The 18329-nt window shown below is 45.5% G+C and overlaps 2 protein-coding genes across 7 annotated transcripts in view; both read left to right on the forward strand.

Annotated features, from left to right (window-relative positions):
• Positions 1-11288, forward strand: part of DDR2 (discoidin domain receptor tyrosine kinase 2) — a 148491-nt gene extending 137203 nt beyond the window's left edge. For all 4 annotated transcript variants that reach the window (XM_073884049.1, XM_073884048.1, XM_025892166.2 and 1 more), the window contains 2 exons: positions 2382-2531; positions 4487-11288. In XM_073884049.1, the coding sequence (XP_073740150.1) occupies positions 2382-2531; positions 4487-4621 (285 nt within the window). In that variant the 3' untranslated portion in view covers positions 4622-11288. The remainder of the gene's footprint in view (positions 1-2381; positions 2532-4486) is intronic.
• Positions 11289-15453: 4165 nt separating this feature from the next.
• Positions 15454-18329, forward strand: part of HSD17B7 (hydroxysteroid 17-beta dehydrogenase 7) — a 29509-nt gene continuing 26633 nt past the window's right edge. For all 3 annotated transcript variants that reach the window (XM_025892092.2, XM_073884046.1, XM_073884047.1), the window contains exons 1-2: positions 15454-15576; positions 17269-17472. In XM_025892092.2, the coding sequence (XP_025747877.1) occupies positions 15542-15576; positions 17269-17472 (239 nt within the window). In that variant the 5' untranslated portion in view covers positions 15454-15541. The remainder of the gene's footprint in view (positions 15577-17268; positions 17473-18329) is intronic.

Raw genomic sequence — 18329 nt, forward strand, 5'->3', positions numbered from 1 at the left:
TCTCTCTTGGGGGTATATTTTCTGACCATGCATATTTGAGACATTTTATTGTTGATTTTACACCACTTGGCTGATTCATGGAATTATTAGACTTTAAACATTTACTTCCTACAATGCTGTGTACATGTAATTTTGTCTTTTGTCATTTAGTATTGAAGAGAAAAGCCTGAGAGCAACCTAGCTTTTGTTCATTTGTAGTTAATCTGTTTATCTCTTGTTCATATTCTCAAAGGATTCATTAATTAAATTTGAAATGAAAAAATATATATAGTCATTCCCTTTCTCTCACCAAGATAACCATTATTAGTATTTTGGCATATTTCCTTTGAGGGTTGTTCTCTATACACACATTTCTGTGTATGTGTATATGTGTCTATGTATATATGTATGTGTATATGTATATACGTGTGTGTATGTATGTGTGTATACATGTGTGTATGTGTATATACGTGTGTGTATGTGTGTATACATGTGTGTATGTGTATATGTATGTGTATATACCCGTGTGTATGTGTATGTATGTGTATGTGTGTATACATGTGCATATGTATGTGTATGTGTATATACGTGTGCGCATACGTACATGTATGTGTATATACATGCGTGTGCATACGTACGTGTATGTGTATATACATGTGTGTGCATGTGTATATACATGTGTGTATGTGTATACGTATGTGTATATACATGTGCACACGTATGTATGTGTATGTGTATATACATGTGTGTATGTGCGTATACGTATGTGTATATACATGCATGTGCATATGCACGTGTGTGTATATGCATGTGTGTGCATATGTATGTGTATGTGTATATGCATGTGTGTGTATGTGTATATGTGTATATATACAGTAGTCTCCCCCTTATTTGCAGGGGATATGTTCCAGGACCCCCAGTGGATGCCTAAAACTGCACACAGCTCTGAACCCTATACATACTATGTTTTTTTCCCATACATATATATCTATGATAAAGGTATAATATGTATATTTTAATATTTTAATATAGAAATCAGGCACAGTAAGAGATTAAAAACAGTAACTAATAGTAAAATAGAACATCATAACAATATACTGTCAGAAGTTATGTAAATATGGTTTCTCTCTCTCTCCAAAACATTGCACTGCACTCACCCTTCCTTTTGTGACGATAAAAGATGCTGCAGTGCCTACATGACGAGGTGGAGTGGGTGCCTTGTGAGGCACTGTGATGTAGCGTTAGGCTACTACTGACCTTCTGATGATCCATCAGAAGGCAGATGCTCCGCTTCTGGACCGCTGTTGACTGTGGGTAACTGAGATCGTGGAAAGGGGGACTGCTGGGTACAGATAATTACATTCCATAACCAGGATGATGCTATGCGCATATAATTCTACATCCCTAGCATTTCCTATGTCATTAAATATTCTTCAAAAACATGGTTTTAATGGCTATGTAATATTCCAGTGTATGTATCTATACAATAATTTAATAACATCTCTGTAATTTGATATGTAAGTGCTTTCCAGTTTCCCACGATTACGACCGATGCTGTGATATACCCCCGTTTACATAAATCCTCACAAGGATCTTTATCATCTCTGTATGTGAAGCACATATTTTACCCACCTCTAATGTGATTAGTGAGTATTGCTCCCTTTCAAGGTATTGTATAGTGTTGTGAAAGAGGATTAGTGCGAGATTCACAGGATCCTGTTCTATATCTCGGTTTTTCCATTACTCATGGCCTTACTCTCTAGGAGATTTTTTAGTAAACCTCCCTTGTCTCACTTCTCTGATCTGAAAAAGTAAGAATGAATAACATCATGTACTTGAGTGTTGTATTTACTGAATAGGAAATTTGCACAATTTTATGCGTGCCGATTACACCTGAATCCCATTGCTGTCACATGCTGGTCTGCCCTTCAAGACTGTGACTTTCACTGACCTGGGAAGTGAGGGTCCTGGATTCTCCCAGGGACCTCTCCTGGCACTTAAACTAGATTCCTCTACCTTTAACATAAAAATGATTGCCTTTTCCCATTCTTATTTTGCCATTCCCATGGGCATTTTCCCAAGGTTGCCCTCCGGCCTGAAGTTTGAGCTTCTGACACTCAGTGGGAGAGTCAGATAGCTTATGGCTGCACCTCTTTCAGCCCTGGGATCTCATCGGCAGGAGAAGCAGACCTAAGCTGAGAACAGGAGGGCGAGACAGTGGCCTGCAGCTTGATGTCAGAACAACTTGACTTTGTCGTTTTAGATTCTCCATACACATCGTGGCACTTTTAGTGTTTCTTGGCCTGGGTAGTGGAATGGGGTAAACAGGTCACGTGGATCTTTACCTGCTCTTGTCACTCATAGGCTATTCTGGTTTCCTCTTCTTCTCCTTGCATAAACAGGGCAAGTTCACGACAGCGAGCGACGTGTGGGCCTTTGGGGTGACTCTGTGGGAGACATTCACCTTTTGCCAGGAGCAGCCCTATTCCCAGCTGTCAGATGAGCAGGTCATCGAGAATACTGGAGAGTTCTTCCGAGACCAAGGGAGGCAGGTGAGAACTGCTGGGGATGGCCAGGTCTGGATCTGGGTGCTCCAGAAGGCGAGAGGAAGAAAGTCTTGACTTAGCAGGTTAGCCTGAGCTGGGATGGGCCACGTGGATGGCAGTCTTTGGTCACTAATTATCCAGATGACGTGAAAGACCGAGAGGTACCCCGACTCCTGCCCAGCCAGCCCTACACTCTGCTTTATCCATATGGCAACCCATGGTCATTGGAGGATATGAGGGGTTAGTTATATCAGGAAATAAAATCCTCTCTCTCTCGTGTTTGCTCTATTTCTTGATCTAGACTGTGTGGTTTGTCCTCCTGGTTGAAATACATACAAACAAAAATATAAGTTTTCAAGTGAATAAGGAATTTATTGGCAGTGGTTAATAATTTGGTTTGGACTAAATATTTAGCAATGTTTCTAGATTTATATGCCCAGAGACGATCAGGTGCATCCTGGACCGTGGCCTCTCAGAACTTGGGAAAAGCTGGATCCCCATGCTGACAAGGATCCCAGTTCCCAGTCAGGATAGTCTAAGACTTCTTTGGCTGGCTCAGTTTGTAAAGTCCCTATGAGATGTAGGATTTAGGGCTTGTTGAGGTGGCTGGAGCGCTGTATCTCCCAGAGTGGCCCGGCCACAGCACCCTGGAACATGGCAGCTCAAGCTGACAGCCAGGGATGGGGAGAACGCTTTTGCAGAAAGAAAAGCTCCATTCTCCGATGGCTGAAGTGGCTTAAATACATTGAAGCAAGAAAAGATAAGGGAAGGACAAGAGATAAGACAATAAGGAGGTTGAAAATAAGAGGGAGAGGTCCTGGATTTCATTTTATCTTGACACTTTGTAGAGATCTTGGGAGCAGGGGATCCAAATTATCTTCTTGGTTATAAAAATAATTGCTTTCTTACCATGACAAAGGGCAAAGTTACTCCTCTGTGCAGAGATAAGTGGGTGGACCAAGGAAAAAAATGTTTTTCCTCCTGGACCAATCCGTCATGACCTCAGGTTGACCTTGTTTCATTTTAATTTCTAACAATCTCCAGGATTTTTCTTTATTTAGTTTTGAATACTCTGCTTAAAAGGGCCCACCATTTCATCTTCACTAAATACTAGTAGTGAACCAAATATATTTTCACCAACCACCAAACGGTCGAATAGTGAAGTTTAGTATTTGAGTGAAGCCAAGGTCAAAATCAAATATTAGTATTATATGCCTGAGTAAGCTTCTAGGTGTGAGTTTAAATTGTCAATAAAAATTTATTAAATTGAGCACATTAATTACTAAACATAATTTATCAAATTTACACTTGATTACATTTTACAACATTTAATTACTTTAAGTTTTATTACTAACATTTCAGTATTCACATTTTAAATGTTTGATATTAGAGTGCAGGGACAGTCATTTCTTAACCCTATCAGCTGCGAGGTGGACTCACTCTGTGGACAGCAGACTCCTCTCTGTGGCCCAGTCTGGGGGAGGGGGGTCACAGAGAACAGGACGGGAGGAGCGACATGGATACATCCTGGCACATGGATACATTGCAGGGCCTGTGTCCGGCTAGGGTCCTATTACAGTGGAGGAGCTGAGACAACGTGCCGCCGTACCTCCCCCCGCCCACCATGATTGGCTCGGCCAAGATCAACCTCAACGTGCGTGGGCCATAAACAGAGGATTTCGTGTTTTAACCACTTGCTTTTCAGTCTGAGACCTCTTTTTGCTTCAGGTTCATCTTTTGTGTGGTGATAGAGACCTCAGAGTGGTTCATCAGGAGATCCTTGTCCAGACAACGAGGCACAAGGGAAGGGGATGGGGCCAAGACAGGAGTGGGAAGAGCAGACACCGAGCTTGTTTCAAGTTCAAGCAGAGAGGGAGGCAAACAAAATCACAGTGCAACTACACTTCCTTTTTGCCCTTCTTTTTAACATTCTTATTTTTTGTGCACTTTTGTTTTCAAAGACTTACCTCCCCCAGCCTGCCATTTGCCCTGACTCTGTGTATAAGCTGATGCTCAGCTGCTGGAGAAGAGACACCAAGCACCGTCCTTCGTTCCAGGAAATCCACCTTCTGCTCCTTCAACAAGGGGACGAGTGATGCTTTCACTGCCTGGCGACATTCCAATGGCCCAGGTCCTTCTCATGAGACCTACCACTCACCCACGCCTAAGCCACTCCATCTGGACATTGAATGGGCCTGGGAGACGGAGGCTTGTTGGCTTCTCTCTCTCTGTCCCTGGCCTCCCTTCACTCCACTCCCTCACTCTCTATTCCCGACCCATATATACTCTTTTTTTTACATTAAAGAACTAAAAAAAGAAAAAAAAAAGCCTAGGGCAAATAAAATCTAGTAAAGAAATCTTACTTAACATACCAAAGTGTTGGATAGCAGGCTAGACAATTTAGATAATTTATAAAGGTTAAATATGCTATGTTTATAAATGTGCAGATGCTACAATATTTTTCCCATGTCACCTTTTAAAATGTATTTTCAGAACGAAAAACTTGAAGAATACTAATGTCTTAGGAAACATGAGATGAGGCTTAGGGAAAACACTCGGTAAGTGTGGAGAATCGGATGCAATGGTTGGTATTCAGCAACTGATCATAGATTTCTTGGTTTCCTAATTTGACCCTCTGGACATGTCCTACCCTCTGTGTTTCCCTCTCCTGTCAAAGCAGATGATACATGCTTGAGAAACTCCCGCTTCTTGGAGCGGGTGTTTGTTCATTTGTGGGCAGGGGTCAAGGGTAAGGTCGATATGGTCTATATGTGTAGGCAACACAGAGGACGTGCATAGGAGAGAATGTCTACTGCAAGGCTGTATGAAGGGGAATTGTCACTTGCCAAAAAAGAATCTCGTGCACGGAAGGATTCTTGAACAGAGAATGGATATAGGAAACGAGGTCTGTGGAGGACAGGTAACAGGTGTGCTAGTCACCTGTGATTTCTGCAGAGGGTCCTCTTCTTGTTCAGATGTTATCAGGTGTGTGTTTCAGTGAGAGCCTGGTTTTGAATCAGTAAAGACTGGTGTTTTGATGTCTGGATCACAGGCCCTTTAATTCATCTTCTCTAAGTGGATACATCCCCTAGGGAACCCATGTCTGAAGGCTGTGTGTAATAGGGAGTAGATCTGCGCATTTCCAGAATGTTGACCAATGAGGGCCAGTGAGGGAAAGTTACAAGCAGATAGATTTCTACTCCTTATTAGAGAAAGCCTAACCAGCAGAACACACAGGGTGAATGGGCCACCTCCAGAGGGTGGGGGATGGGGGGGAGTCCTTTGTCACTGAAGAGCTTCAGATGTAGGCTGAAGAATAGGCAAGAGAGATGTAGGCTTTCAAACACAAGGTAAATGGTTGTATGAGATGATATTTAATGTCCTTTTAACCCTAAGAGTCCTTGATTTCAGGGAGACACAGGGTGAGCACGAAAGAGAAGTCATTTACTGCTCCTGCTTCATACACACTCTGGCCTCAGAGATGGTGTGGCCAGCAGAAGAGAAATCGGGACGGTCTGGGTTCAGAATTCATGGAGACTGATACACTGTCAAATGAGTCCCCTCAGAATGGACTGTGAGCTCCACAAGGGCTCAGATTTAGTGAGAAGCAGGAAAGGGGGCCTCTCAAGTTTTTCTGTAAGAAAAACTTACAGAATAAACTTCCCAAGCTCAGAAGAAATAGTCTTGGGTCCTTGGGTCTGTTTCTGGAGCCCTCACCTGGTCCCCCTTGTGCACAGTCGCTCAGGGACTTGACTGTTCTTCCTTGTTCAGCCTTCAGCATTGCTCCAGGCTGCAGCAGAAGCAAAGTTCCCAAATCCCCCAGATGGTCTTCTGACCCTAGTGAATACCTGCCCCCAGTGAATACCTGCCCCCATCGCTGTCCTTTGACTCTGGGCTCCAGTCTCTCCCAGGACTAATTTTATGGAGATTGTAGGTTTGGGAGTCAGGAGAGCGTTGGTTTGGGATCTTTGGTCCTACTTCTGCCCCAAGCCAAGTGTGTCACCTTGGACAAGTCACTTTACCTTTCTGGACTTCCTGTTTCCCTATCTGTAGAATGAGGACATTGGATTAGATGGTCTTGAAGCCTCTCCCAGTCCTGATATGTGCAGGGTGGGTTGGATAATCTACAGTTGATACGGATTCCCTTATCTGGTCCTCTCCTGCTCTGAAAATCGTGGTCAGCGCAAGGAATCATGCAGGGAACTCACTATAATGGTAACAGACGCAGCTGCCACGGGTACAGTGCTTTGAAGTGTTACCAGGCATTTCCACAGACATATCTCAGTTCATATGTGCAGGGCCAGACATGTTCTTATCCCCTATCCTCTGCCTTCAAGACCAGGGTTAACTTCATGTATTAGAGAGTTACCTAGAGAAACAGAACCAATAGGATACATATACATAGATATATATAATTTATTATAAGGGATTGGCCCACATGACTATGGACTTTCAAGATCTCACCATCTGCCTCCCGCAAGCTGCAGACCCAGGAAAGTTTTGAGAAACAGAGGGCAGGAGAAGACTGACATTCCAGCTCAGCAGTCAGGCAGAGAGCGCAAATTCCCCCTTCCGCGGTCTTTTTCATCTATTCCCCCACCCCTCTCAGTGGATTTGATGAGCCCCCGCACGGGGAGAGGGCAATGCGCTTCACTCAATGCACCCGTTCAAATGCTAATGTCATCTGGAAACACCCTCACAGAAACACCCCGAAGTCGTGTTTTATCTATCCGGCACTCCCTGCCTAATCACCTCACTTCAGCAGAAGCAAAGGGCCTTGAAATCAGGGCAGACAGCCTATCCTCCTTCATCCTCATGCCCCTGGGAGGGCTCCCTGCAGACCGTGCCCCGCGATGTCTTGTGCGGCGAGAGAATACATCATATCCCCGTCTTCGCCTCACCTCGCCCCTTCTTTCTTCTTACCTTTCTGCCTCAGTTCACTGCGTTCCATGGTCCCATATTAAAAAAAAAAAAAATACTGAAAATCAACTTAGTGTGTCTGGATTTCCCTGGCCTTGAGTCACAGAGTGATCTGTTTCAAGTGGCTGGCAAGCATGCGTTCTCCCGTACAGTGACCCTGTCTCGGGAGGAGGACACTCATTGTCCGGCGCCGAGACTCTGTGATCACAGGCCCAGGTCTAGGGTCTAGCCCTGTGGTCGGACCCAAAGAGCCTCGCTGCACAGACCCAACAGACCCAACAGAGGACATGGTGAAGGCTTAGTATGTCGAATTTAAAAGCAGCTCCAACCTCGATGAGAAGAATGTAGCTGGGAATTTTTAGAAATGTACATAGGAAAGGGGACAGCCAGCCAGGGGGCTTTGTTACGTGTGTAGTGAGTTGTCCTCTTGATGACATATATGAAACAGTTTATGTCCAGATTGTGTTTGTGGATTTAAATTTATACTTTTGCCAGTGAATGGGCTGACAACTAGGTCCACATCTTGATGTGCCGTCCAGACACATATGCAATCAGATGAGATCTGAAGTGGGAAGAGGCCCCGGGGAGAGACTGTGGTTTTTGTGCCGTGGAAAGGTCACTTACAAGTGCACGAGACAATGTAACAAAGAGCATTGTATGGAATTGGAGTCAAAAGTGAAGCAGTGAGTGTGCACGTGGCTGAGTGGGGGAGGCGGGTGGGAACCAGAGAGAAGGCGACACAGAAGGAGGTAAGGGAGGGTATGCAGGGAAGGATGCAGGGCGGGGCCGGGCGGCAGGGTAGAAGCAGGTGGCGCAGGTGAGAACCCGTGCTGAAGCACGAAAAGAGGTCCGAGAGAGGGCAGGAAAAGCAAGTGTCTTGAAGATAAAAAGGATAGCTGTGTATAGAGAAAGAAATTCTGAATGATAGAGATTATAAAAGTATTTATTGAAAAATGAAAAGGCAGGTGCGACGTATGAAAAGGAGGGGAGCTTTTCAGAGTTTTCAGAAAGGGCAAGTCCTGACAGAAACACATAAGCAGCCATCAGGGAAGGGTCTTCGCGGTTCCGAGGAGGTGGGGGAGGGGGCCGTTAGAGCATCAGTGGCTTCTGCACCCCTGCAGGTGCTGGGGATCCCCGTGGCGGGAAGAAACCAACCCTTTGCCTGAACTAGACTGGTTCCCAAGTGCCACTTTGGAAATGAAGACCTAGAGATAGGGAATTTATGGCATTTCATGGGTCTCTTTCCCTCTTCTCTTGTTTCTGTTAACCATATCCCCTTTAAATAATGCCCATCACTGCTGTGCCCAGAAAGGCCACAGGGAAACATTGAAACAATGGGCTGAAATTAGACAAGACTAAGTCTTGTTTGATATCTATGCAAAGAGGTATGTGCCACGTTGGAACCATGTGTTTTTCTAGTCCCATCCAGACTTCCCACAAGAAAGCCATGATGTGGGGCTAAGCCATGTGTTTTGAGTAAAGGGGAACAGAAGAAGGGGAGTGTCTGCAAGAGGGAGAGATGAAGATGTTCCAAGGAAATATTCTAAAACAGAACAGCATCTGTTTTTCCCAAAACTGAAAAAAAAAATGAAGAAACTTATAGTTAGGGCTTAGATTACTCCAACATAAGTCTTTGATCCGAACTTGAATTTATATTTATGTACCTGCCATCTTGGTCTCTTCAGTAAGACCCCTGACTTCTCTCAGGGCATATGGTAGGTCCCAAAATATTTCTGGAATTTGCAGATCCTGATCTATGCTGGGAAATCCTTCTGAATTGAAATTTAACATTTTTATAGAAACAGATGAATGTCTTTTCCACTTGGTAAATGTCTTGGAATGCTGAATCAAGACAGAAAGAGACTAGAATGGTTAACGGTGATTGGATTTTTGGCATTTTGAGTTCTCTGGCACAATTAGCTGCGTTGCTTGGTGGCAGACAAGTGGTGGGTAATTATTTACTTGCTGTATCTTAAAAAACAAAACAAAACAACTTGTTGTTTTGAAATACTTTTAAGACTCGTAAGAAGATGGGAAAATAGTAGAGCAGCCCTACCCTAACACCAGGCTTTCCCCATTGATAACATCTTCCATAGCCATTGTCTATTTTCAAGCCCAGAAGGTTGACATTCGTAATACTCTTAACTAAACTACAGACCTTACTCAGATTTCACCAGTTTTTTTTTTACATGTACTTATTTAGTTTCTGGATGCTTCATCCCTTTCTAATTTGTAACCTGGCCTTGCTTGGATGCAGCAGGAAAAACACTATCTGGATATAATTCTACAAAATTCTAAAGAGAATATAACACATTAATCTGTTCCTTTATCAATGAGCAATATCCTGCCTAGACTGCTTCCACATTTTCTGACTAGTTTGGCTCTTTAGCATCTGGAACAATCCAGAACAACTTAGAAGGATTTGGAAACACAGAGACAGTAAGACCTGCATGGAGCTTGCTGGCTAGAGAATCAGGTGTGGGGCATTCTGGATGGTCCCCACAGTTCCTCTAAGTGAGTAGGGTTTGTAATGGTGGCAGTCGGGGGACTTAGGGTAAACCAGTATTTTGGTCAAGAGCTGGGTGGCACTTAGTTAATGGCGCCAGGGCTGGCTTGTGGAAGGAATAGGGTACAATGGCAAAGAGTCCTCTAGTGTGTGATGAAACACAAAGTTCAGAATGGTAGAGACATTTCATTTGCCGAAATATCAATTCTTAAGTGGAATAACAGCTACATTGGACCAAATTAACTGTAAACACAGAAATAACCTGGGGTGGGGGGGAATTGAAACAACTGTGAGTTTTGTGATGGCATCTTTCACCTGCCCTATTTGTGGGTCACAGGATGACTCCTGTGTCCACACTACCTACCGCATGTCCTGTCAAGTTCCAAGCACATAGCAAGCACTCAGTAAATATTTGCTGAGTATTGTTTTTGGAATGAATAAAAGGCAGAAACCGAAACTTGTCATCCAACATAACTGCGGTGAATTTAGGTAGAACTGCTTTGCTATAATGCAGAGGGTTTATTTTCAAACGAAGAAAGAGAGAAGAGTGCCCAGACTCGTACCTGGTGAAGTACATTCTCCATTTGTATATTTTCTAAGGATGAAATGGATCTATGGAGATACCTCATTCTTTGGGGTAGTTAGACAGCAGTGCAAGGCAGTTCTCTACAAGATACCCCATCAAGAGCAGGGAGGGACTCTGGCCCCAAGCCCAGCCTATTTGAAACAAGCTTTCTGGTTTCTCCGGCAGATGCCTGTCAAGAACCTCTAAAGGAGAAGGATCAAAGTCCCCAGCTAGCCTGGGCTTACCCATATTCACAAAAGCATATGAGGGAAGAATTTGCAGAGACCCAAGGGAAAGCACAATGCGATAAGGCAATCACCTGTTTTCTTGAAAAGAGGCTTAGAAATAGTTGGAATTGGGTAGGATTCCTGTAAACACATCCAAGAGTTTGTAACCTAGCCTATTCACTTTATGTCCCTTACCACTCATGATATCCTGTTCTTCTACCCTGTTGTCTGCTAACTTTTTCTGAGGATTGAGTTTCTGAACCAACAAGGCTCACTCTTCCTATGAGGAGGGAATATCTGGGCCTCGTTTTGTAGGCTTTGGAGGATGATGTGTCTTGTCAAGGGGTAAAGAGCAAACCAATTGATCTCTGCTTAAAACTATCATAGTCATTCCAAAATAGAATACATAAAAGTTCTCTGTATTAGAAAAAGAAACAAGATACCAATTGTATATTTTCTTTTCTTTATTTATTCTCTGTAAGTCTGTCAGATGATAAATTGTAAATAACAATGATTAAAGAAATATGCTACTGATGGATCCTTCTTTCTGTGTCAACAGCTCTGGGCTTGGTTACCTTTAGTCCTTACAGTCTCTTTGGAGACCTGATGGGGCACGGGAATGGAGCCAAGGAAGTGTGGTGTGTGCGTGGTGTGCGTGCCTGTTCGTTGGGGGATATCCAGCAGAGGGTTACTTACACAGGCTTCTCACATATTACTTGACTGTTTATTGGAAGAAAAGCATCTTGGTCCCTGGCACATCCAAACGTACTAGAGATTGGGATTCTGGGTTGTCTCATTAGTCCAGTTCTGGAGAATCCAGTCCAGAATTAATTGCAGATGTTTTATTGTTGTTGTTACAAAGTGGTCTTGTTTGATACATAGAAATCTCTTCTAAATCCAAATGTCATCTGGCTCAAGACCACCCAGGCACACAAAAAGCAACAAAAACTATGAACAACCAGAATACAGACGTGGTCTTTGTAAGAGAAACTAAGATGAACCAATCCCCTACCCCAAAGAAAAAAACATGTTTCTTACTTGGTCCCTGAAGAATATATTTATCCTTTTAATTTTCTGAATAATGACATATTTTTTCAGCAATGGTTATGATAGATAAGAGAATGGATAAAAATTCTCAGAGAATCCTCAGAGGACAACAATAATTCACGAAGGCACACTCTGCCCCTCAGAGTGTCTGGTTTGATTCTAGGGCTAAAGGCCAGGGATTCAAGTATCTGTGCAGTGGGAGTGGGGTTGGAGGCAAAGGAGAAAAACGTAAACAGGAACAGCAGAGACGTTCAAAGAGATACAATTGTATTGTCAACACCTGTTGTCAAACTTTAAAGGAAGGTATGCGTGATATGTATTTGTACACGATATGGCATCTATATGCCATGCATTGATCTGAGTATGTAATTTGTTACTGATTGATTGCCACTTAGAATTTTATGTTCATTTTATATTTGATAAAGAAGTCTACACACCTATTTTCTGGTCCTTGAGTCGCATGGAGTAACTCCTTATGTCTAAGCAACATGTGTACCTCTTCCTATCCAGTGAAATGGGTAAAATCCCATTCTCAGAGTAGGTTTGGGCCAGGCTGAATGTGTAGTGATTTGAAGAGGAGACAGATGAGAGACCCACGAGAAGAGCTATGTGGCCCCACCGGCAGCTGTTCCTTTGCCTCTGTTTTTAACCAGAGGCAAGTCAGTTCTGAGAGGTTTCTAAGGACCCAGAATAGAGCTCTGTCCTGGGTGCTAAAGGTACCTTTACTCATCTTTGTCTACCTAAGGACTGTGTCAGGCACCATCAAAGGAACCAGAGATTGGTTTCAGCATTTAGGGGAGAGGCAAATTTACTTATAAGGTAGTAAATAGTCAAAGGTAGGAGTGCTATATTTACTACTCTGTTCAAGGGGCCAAGGTTTGCCAGGGATACATGGGATCATTGCGTACAAGGTTCCTCTTCTGGTTTCCAGGAAAACAGCCCCATAAACAGTATAAACTCAAGATGACTAATTCGGGACGATGAAAGCCACACTTACTCACCTTTCAATAAACTATATATTATAAATGTTACTGAGGTGTCCTACATGTGATTAAATATTTTTAAAATACAAAATTCAGTGCCATCTGTTTCAACAGATTTCTGTTCTCCTGGTCTCTCCGGCACCTCTAGTGGTTCAGCCCATCCCGTGAAGGTTCAAGAACCTTGAAAGGCCCAACCTGAATTGAAACAGGGAAGCAAAGAGCAAGGTTTCCTAACTTGGACTGGATGGACATCATGCTAGTAGGGGACTGCCACTCTTGCTCTGGTCTTCCTGTCTTCACTTAACTCACACTGGGTCCTATACTGGCTGTCATCCCAAAATTGTGGTGATGCTGAATCTCCAGAGCCTGGGCCCTCCCCCTTCTTTGTAGGAATGAGTTTTTCATAGGACAGCCCCACAACTCTTATTCCTTCTACATGTCACTTCTGAGCCCTAGGACACTTTAAAAGGATCCTTTGGGTCTAGACTGTAAAGATTAGGGTTAATTTTACTCTAGGACTCCCGGAAAATATTGTCAAAGCGTGGTCTCTTTAGAATAGTTGTAAGTGGCATAAGGGTAGGAGCTGAGTTCCACGCAGATAACAGTAAAGATGTTTTAATGATTTAGGAATCTAATATTCAAATAATTGATTTATTTTCTGAATATAATTTTATTGGTATAGGATAAAGTATTACTAAACTAGCCCATATTGTTCCTGGACAGAGAACCTGTTCTGAACTCCGGTTCAGCTGTTTGCCACTTGAAATCAACACTCGAGAGACAAGTGATGGTGGGAAAGCAAAGGTTGCTTTATTCAGGAAGCCGGCAACCTGGGAAGACGGTGGACTAGCTTCTCAAAGACCATCTGCCCCATCCAGACCAAGGTGGAGGCTTTTAAAAGGGAAGGCATGGGAAAAGGGGGTGGGGGGAGGGTTGCATGGAGGAGAAGCAGGTGCCCAAGCGGTTAGTTGTGGTTAGTTGTATGTCAATATGACCCTGAACAGACCTGCTGGTATTCGTGGCAGCTGTTTTGGAACGTAGTCAGACCCTATCTTCTGGGAAAGTTCGGTTCTTCACTCCTTAAGGCCAGTGGTCTGCCAATCGCAAGGAAAGTAGGTTAGTTCTGTTGCAGAACACGGGACTTAGGTCAGCAAGCAAGGAGCTCATAAACTTGAAGTGAGCTGGAATGCTGTTACAATATCAAATTAATCAAGACCTCTATGATTTCAAAAGCCAGTATAACTTATATCAGTCTCACATTGCTGAGGGATCATTGCTTTGCATAAATAATTGAAACTTTGAAAGAGGCCATGAAGTAGATTAAAGTACGTTCCCTAGGGCGCCTGGGTGGCTCAGATGGTTAGGCGTCTGCCTTCGGCCTCAGGTCATGATCCCAGGGTCTTGGGATCGAGTCCCGCATCAGGCTCCCTGCTCCTTGGGAGCCTTCTTCTCCCTCTGTCTCTCTCTGTCTCTCATGAATAAATAAAAATAAAATCTTTTTTAAAAAAAGTACGTTCCCTAGAACATACATGAGGTGTGGGGTTACTTAGTGTGAACCTAGACTAGTGATGGTCACCTTGCTACCAATGCACGATAGAGAAACCTAGAGTAAGCCTTAGAAACTTTAATAGCAGTTTGGCAGAAGATTCTTTTTTGTGTCATAGCTAATAATAAAAAAATTGGGGCTTGTATTTTGTATCCTTCGCTTTTTATTTCATTTTTCTAATAATGCTTTTGTTACTGTATTTTCCAAAAGTACCCATCTGGGATGGCTTGGAAAAACAAAACGGGTCCTTTACCACAGAGTTTGAGAAACACTTAAGTAGGAGCTTACAGTATACCCTCGCAATGTCCTATGAAGTTCTTAGATACTCTGATTCATACCACGTTCCAAATTTTGAAAATTGGTTATTCATGCATGAGTCTACATAAAATTAATAAAATCAATGTTCATTTTTCCAAAGATGATTTTTTATTTTTTTTTAAGATTTATTTATTTATTTGAGAGAACCAGAAAGAGAGAGAGAGAGAGAGAGCACATGAGAGGGAAGAGGGTCTGAGGGAGAAGCAGACCCCCCGCCGAGCAGGGAGCCCGATGCGGGACTCGATCCCGAGACTCCAAGATCATGACCTGAGCCGAAGGCAGTCGCTTAACCAACTAAGCCACCCAGGCGCCCTAAAGATGATTTTTTAAAGAGAAAGAACTGGTCCGGGATCAGAAGCTGGTCTGTAAAACGGCGCAGTGCCTGGCTCTACACTTCCAAAAAGGAGTGGAAAGCAAAGCAGATGATAATACTCAAACTTTAATTCCTAGACCCAAATCTTGCCTCTAAAATTAAAGCGTTCTTGTGCAAATATCCCGAGCCCTTCCGGCAATAAAGTGGCAGGCTGCCGTCCCCCGCGTGCCACGAATCCCGCACCCGAGCCCTCCGCGGAGGGAACACCCGCCCAGCGGCCCGCAGGCGCGGAAGGCGCGCGGCGCGTCCTCCCACACACCTGCGCCGCCTCGGGACCACGAGAGTCCGGATTGGCTCGGGCCCGGCCCCGCCCCTCGGCCTACCTCACCCCACCCTGGCCCCGGCTCCCGGAGCGCACGGCGGGCCGCGATTGGACGGCCCAGCGGGGAGTCGATGACGCGAGGGGAGCGGGGGCCCCTCCGGGCTCTGATTGGACAGCGGCGGCGGCGGGGCCGCGGCGGGCGACTGGATTCCTCTGCTCCGGAGGCCGTGGCCGGGCCCCTGCGCGGCTCGGCGGTGGGGAGGGAGACCATGCGGAAAGTGGTGGTGGTCACCGGGGCCAGCAGGTGAGGCCTCCTCGGCGGCCGCGGCGGCGGCGGCGGCGGCGGGTCAGGAGTCGCAGGGAGCGGGAAGTACAGGGCCGGGCCACCGCAGGCGACCGCCGCTGGGATCACGCGTCCCCGGCCTTGCCCGGTGGGACCTCGCGCGAGCCCCTGCCCCGCGGTCCCCGGGTCCTCGCTGCGCCCGCTCCGGGCGTGCGGCGGCTGGAGGCGCACAATAACCAGTGCTGGAATTGAACGTGACGGCGGAAAGGAAAACTGGAGCGTCGCGGGGGTCCTGCTGGTGTCCAGGACGAGGGCGCTTGCCACGCGGACCCCGCCTCCTCCAGCTGGTCCGTGTCGACCTCGGTGCCCGGCGCTTAGCGTCGCCACCGTCGTGTGCTCCGAGTGTTGTATCTGTGCAGGGCTTTGCCCCCCAGATAAGGTTCAACACCCACGAGCAGTGCGACGGGGTGGGGGGGAGGTGTCATTCCACCCAGCACAAAGCTAGACGCCTAGACACGCTCTTAAAAAAGTAACCCTCTACCTGGCGAGGCGTGGCAGGAGTGCAAATAACCAGCACCGCCAGTTCCTAATTATTCCAGGGCCGCCCGTGTGGACTCTCCGCCTCTTCGGTCCCCTGCTTTTACTCCTCATCCACACTTCTGTGAAGAATGTGGGGAGGATGACACCAACCAAACCATTCTGCCTGTTGCAGTGGGAGGTTTGGAGGGATTAAGGCAGAGGATATGTCAAATGTCATCTAAAATCAGTCCGCTTTCGCTTACTTAGCCGCATCCATGTAGGCTCAGCCGGCGTGGCAGGCGTCTGAGTGCCCTGAACAACTGGCAGGGTGCTTCCTAAGCTGAAGTCCCGTTAGCGAGTCGACTGTTTTTGTGTTCCTTTTTGTTAACGTATATTGTGACGTATGCACTTGGATATTTATTGTAAAGACCTACTATCCTCAAGTGAGGAGGAATAAAGGTAAATATATTTGACGGTCTGTTGGCAAGGCCCAGGCTTTGGTTGTGCTCAGCCCAGCTGGTCTGAGTGGTGTCCTCATTTACTGTGTGGTTTCAAATGCCATTTCTGAAGTCGTTTATCTGTCTTTGTCTTGTGCCCTCATCTTCCTGCTCTTACCTGGTGCCCATCTTATGTTTCCTCTTCCTACCTGCTGCTTAATCATGTTGAGTTTCTTCTCTTCCTGTTACTCGATCATAGTAGTTGAGAGGGACTTGCCTCCTGCTGTGTTACTGTAAGATTCACCCATTCCTTATTGGGAATTGCTTGTGCTCTGGATGGTGGCAGCGATACCAACAGGTAGTAGAGCTCTTGCCCTTGAGGAACCTAGACAGCAAAGTAAAACATGCACGCAGGAAACGGCTAATGCGATGCTCGTTTCGGCTCTTGCTGGTGATGTACTCACTCCCTTTGAGGAGTGTCGTAACAAGTACAAAATGCAAACCGCCCGATGAAAAGACAGCGCTCATGTGCTCTCAGAAACAAACTGGACAGCCTCCCTGGCGAGTGACTGACTATTCAAGTGGTGGGGGGGAGGTGTCCCTCCTTCCTTGAATAATGTTTGAGTCTTCTTTCCTCTGCCTGGGCTCCTCATGGCAGCTCATGTTGACAACGGCGGTTTTCTGGACCAGAGAGCAATGCCTCCTATTTGGCGCCATCTGAATGAACGCATGTTCTGTCTCCGAATTGTCCTCACAGTGGCGTTGGCCTCGCGCTCTGCAAGCGGCTGCTGGAGGAAGACGATGAGCTGCACCTGTGTTTGGCGTGCAGGAACGTGGGCAAAGCGGAGGCTGTCCGCGCGGCGCTGCTGGCCGCTCACCCCGCCGCCGAGGTTAGCGTCGTGCAGGTGGATGTCAGCAACCTCCAGTCAGTCATCCGGGCCGCCGGGGAGCTCAAGCAAAGGTATGCCTCTTGTTGACGGGTTTCTCTCACGCGACTGCATGAGACAGCAGTGAATGAAGTAAAAAGGAGAGGAAAACCTAAACATCTTATACCAGGTGCAGTGTAAGAAGTTACGCTGAGGAGATCCATACAGAGTGACCCGTGGTGTCCCAGGAGCACATTTTCTTGCTCAGTCATAATCGCGATGATTCCATGAGGATTAATTTGAATACACCTTGATGTGTGATTAGTTGTGTGGACATGATGGTAACAACTCTGTGTTTTATGTATGGAGATTGCTAGCCCATTTGCATTTCCCTGTTGCAGTTGCACAAGTTACAAAGCAAAGGTAGAGCTGGTTTTCTCACCCCGCTCTTCTAGTTTCAGCCTTAGCCTCTTGTGAAATGTCATTTCTCCTAGAATTTTCTGCCACATCGTCTTCCTCAAACACCGAGGAGATTTTTTAGGTTCCATATCCCCTTCTCTTCTATAACTTTGAGTTTCCAAGTCTGTGAAGCTGTACAGGAACCGTCCTTACTGAGTTAAAGACCCTACAGTCAGTATGGAAGTTTTGAGCTCAAATCAGGTGATTTCAGGCATTCCTTTCCCCGAACCTTCTCAGCCAGCTGTCTTTCTGTTTTGTATAGATTTAGTTATATTTCCTCACTTAGCAGAAAAGAACTTTCATCCTCAGTCAAGAATAGCACATCCCAGGCCAACAGACACATGAAAAAATGCTCCACATCACTCGGCATCAGGGAAATACAAATCAAAACCTCAATGAGATACCACCTCACACCAGTCAGAATGGCTAAAATTAACAAGTCAGGAAACGACAGATGTTGGCGGGGATGCGGAGAAAGGGGAACCCTCCTACA

This window comes from Callorhinus ursinus, unplaced genomic scaffold (assembly GCF_003265705.2).
Source record: "Callorhinus ursinus isolate GAN/ISIS: 27379988/994484 unplaced genomic scaffold, GSC_fseal_2.0 scaffold54, whole genome shotgun sequence".
Classification (NCBI taxonomy): domain Eukaryota; kingdom Metazoa; phylum Chordata; class Mammalia; order Carnivora; family Otariidae; genus Callorhinus; species Callorhinus ursinus.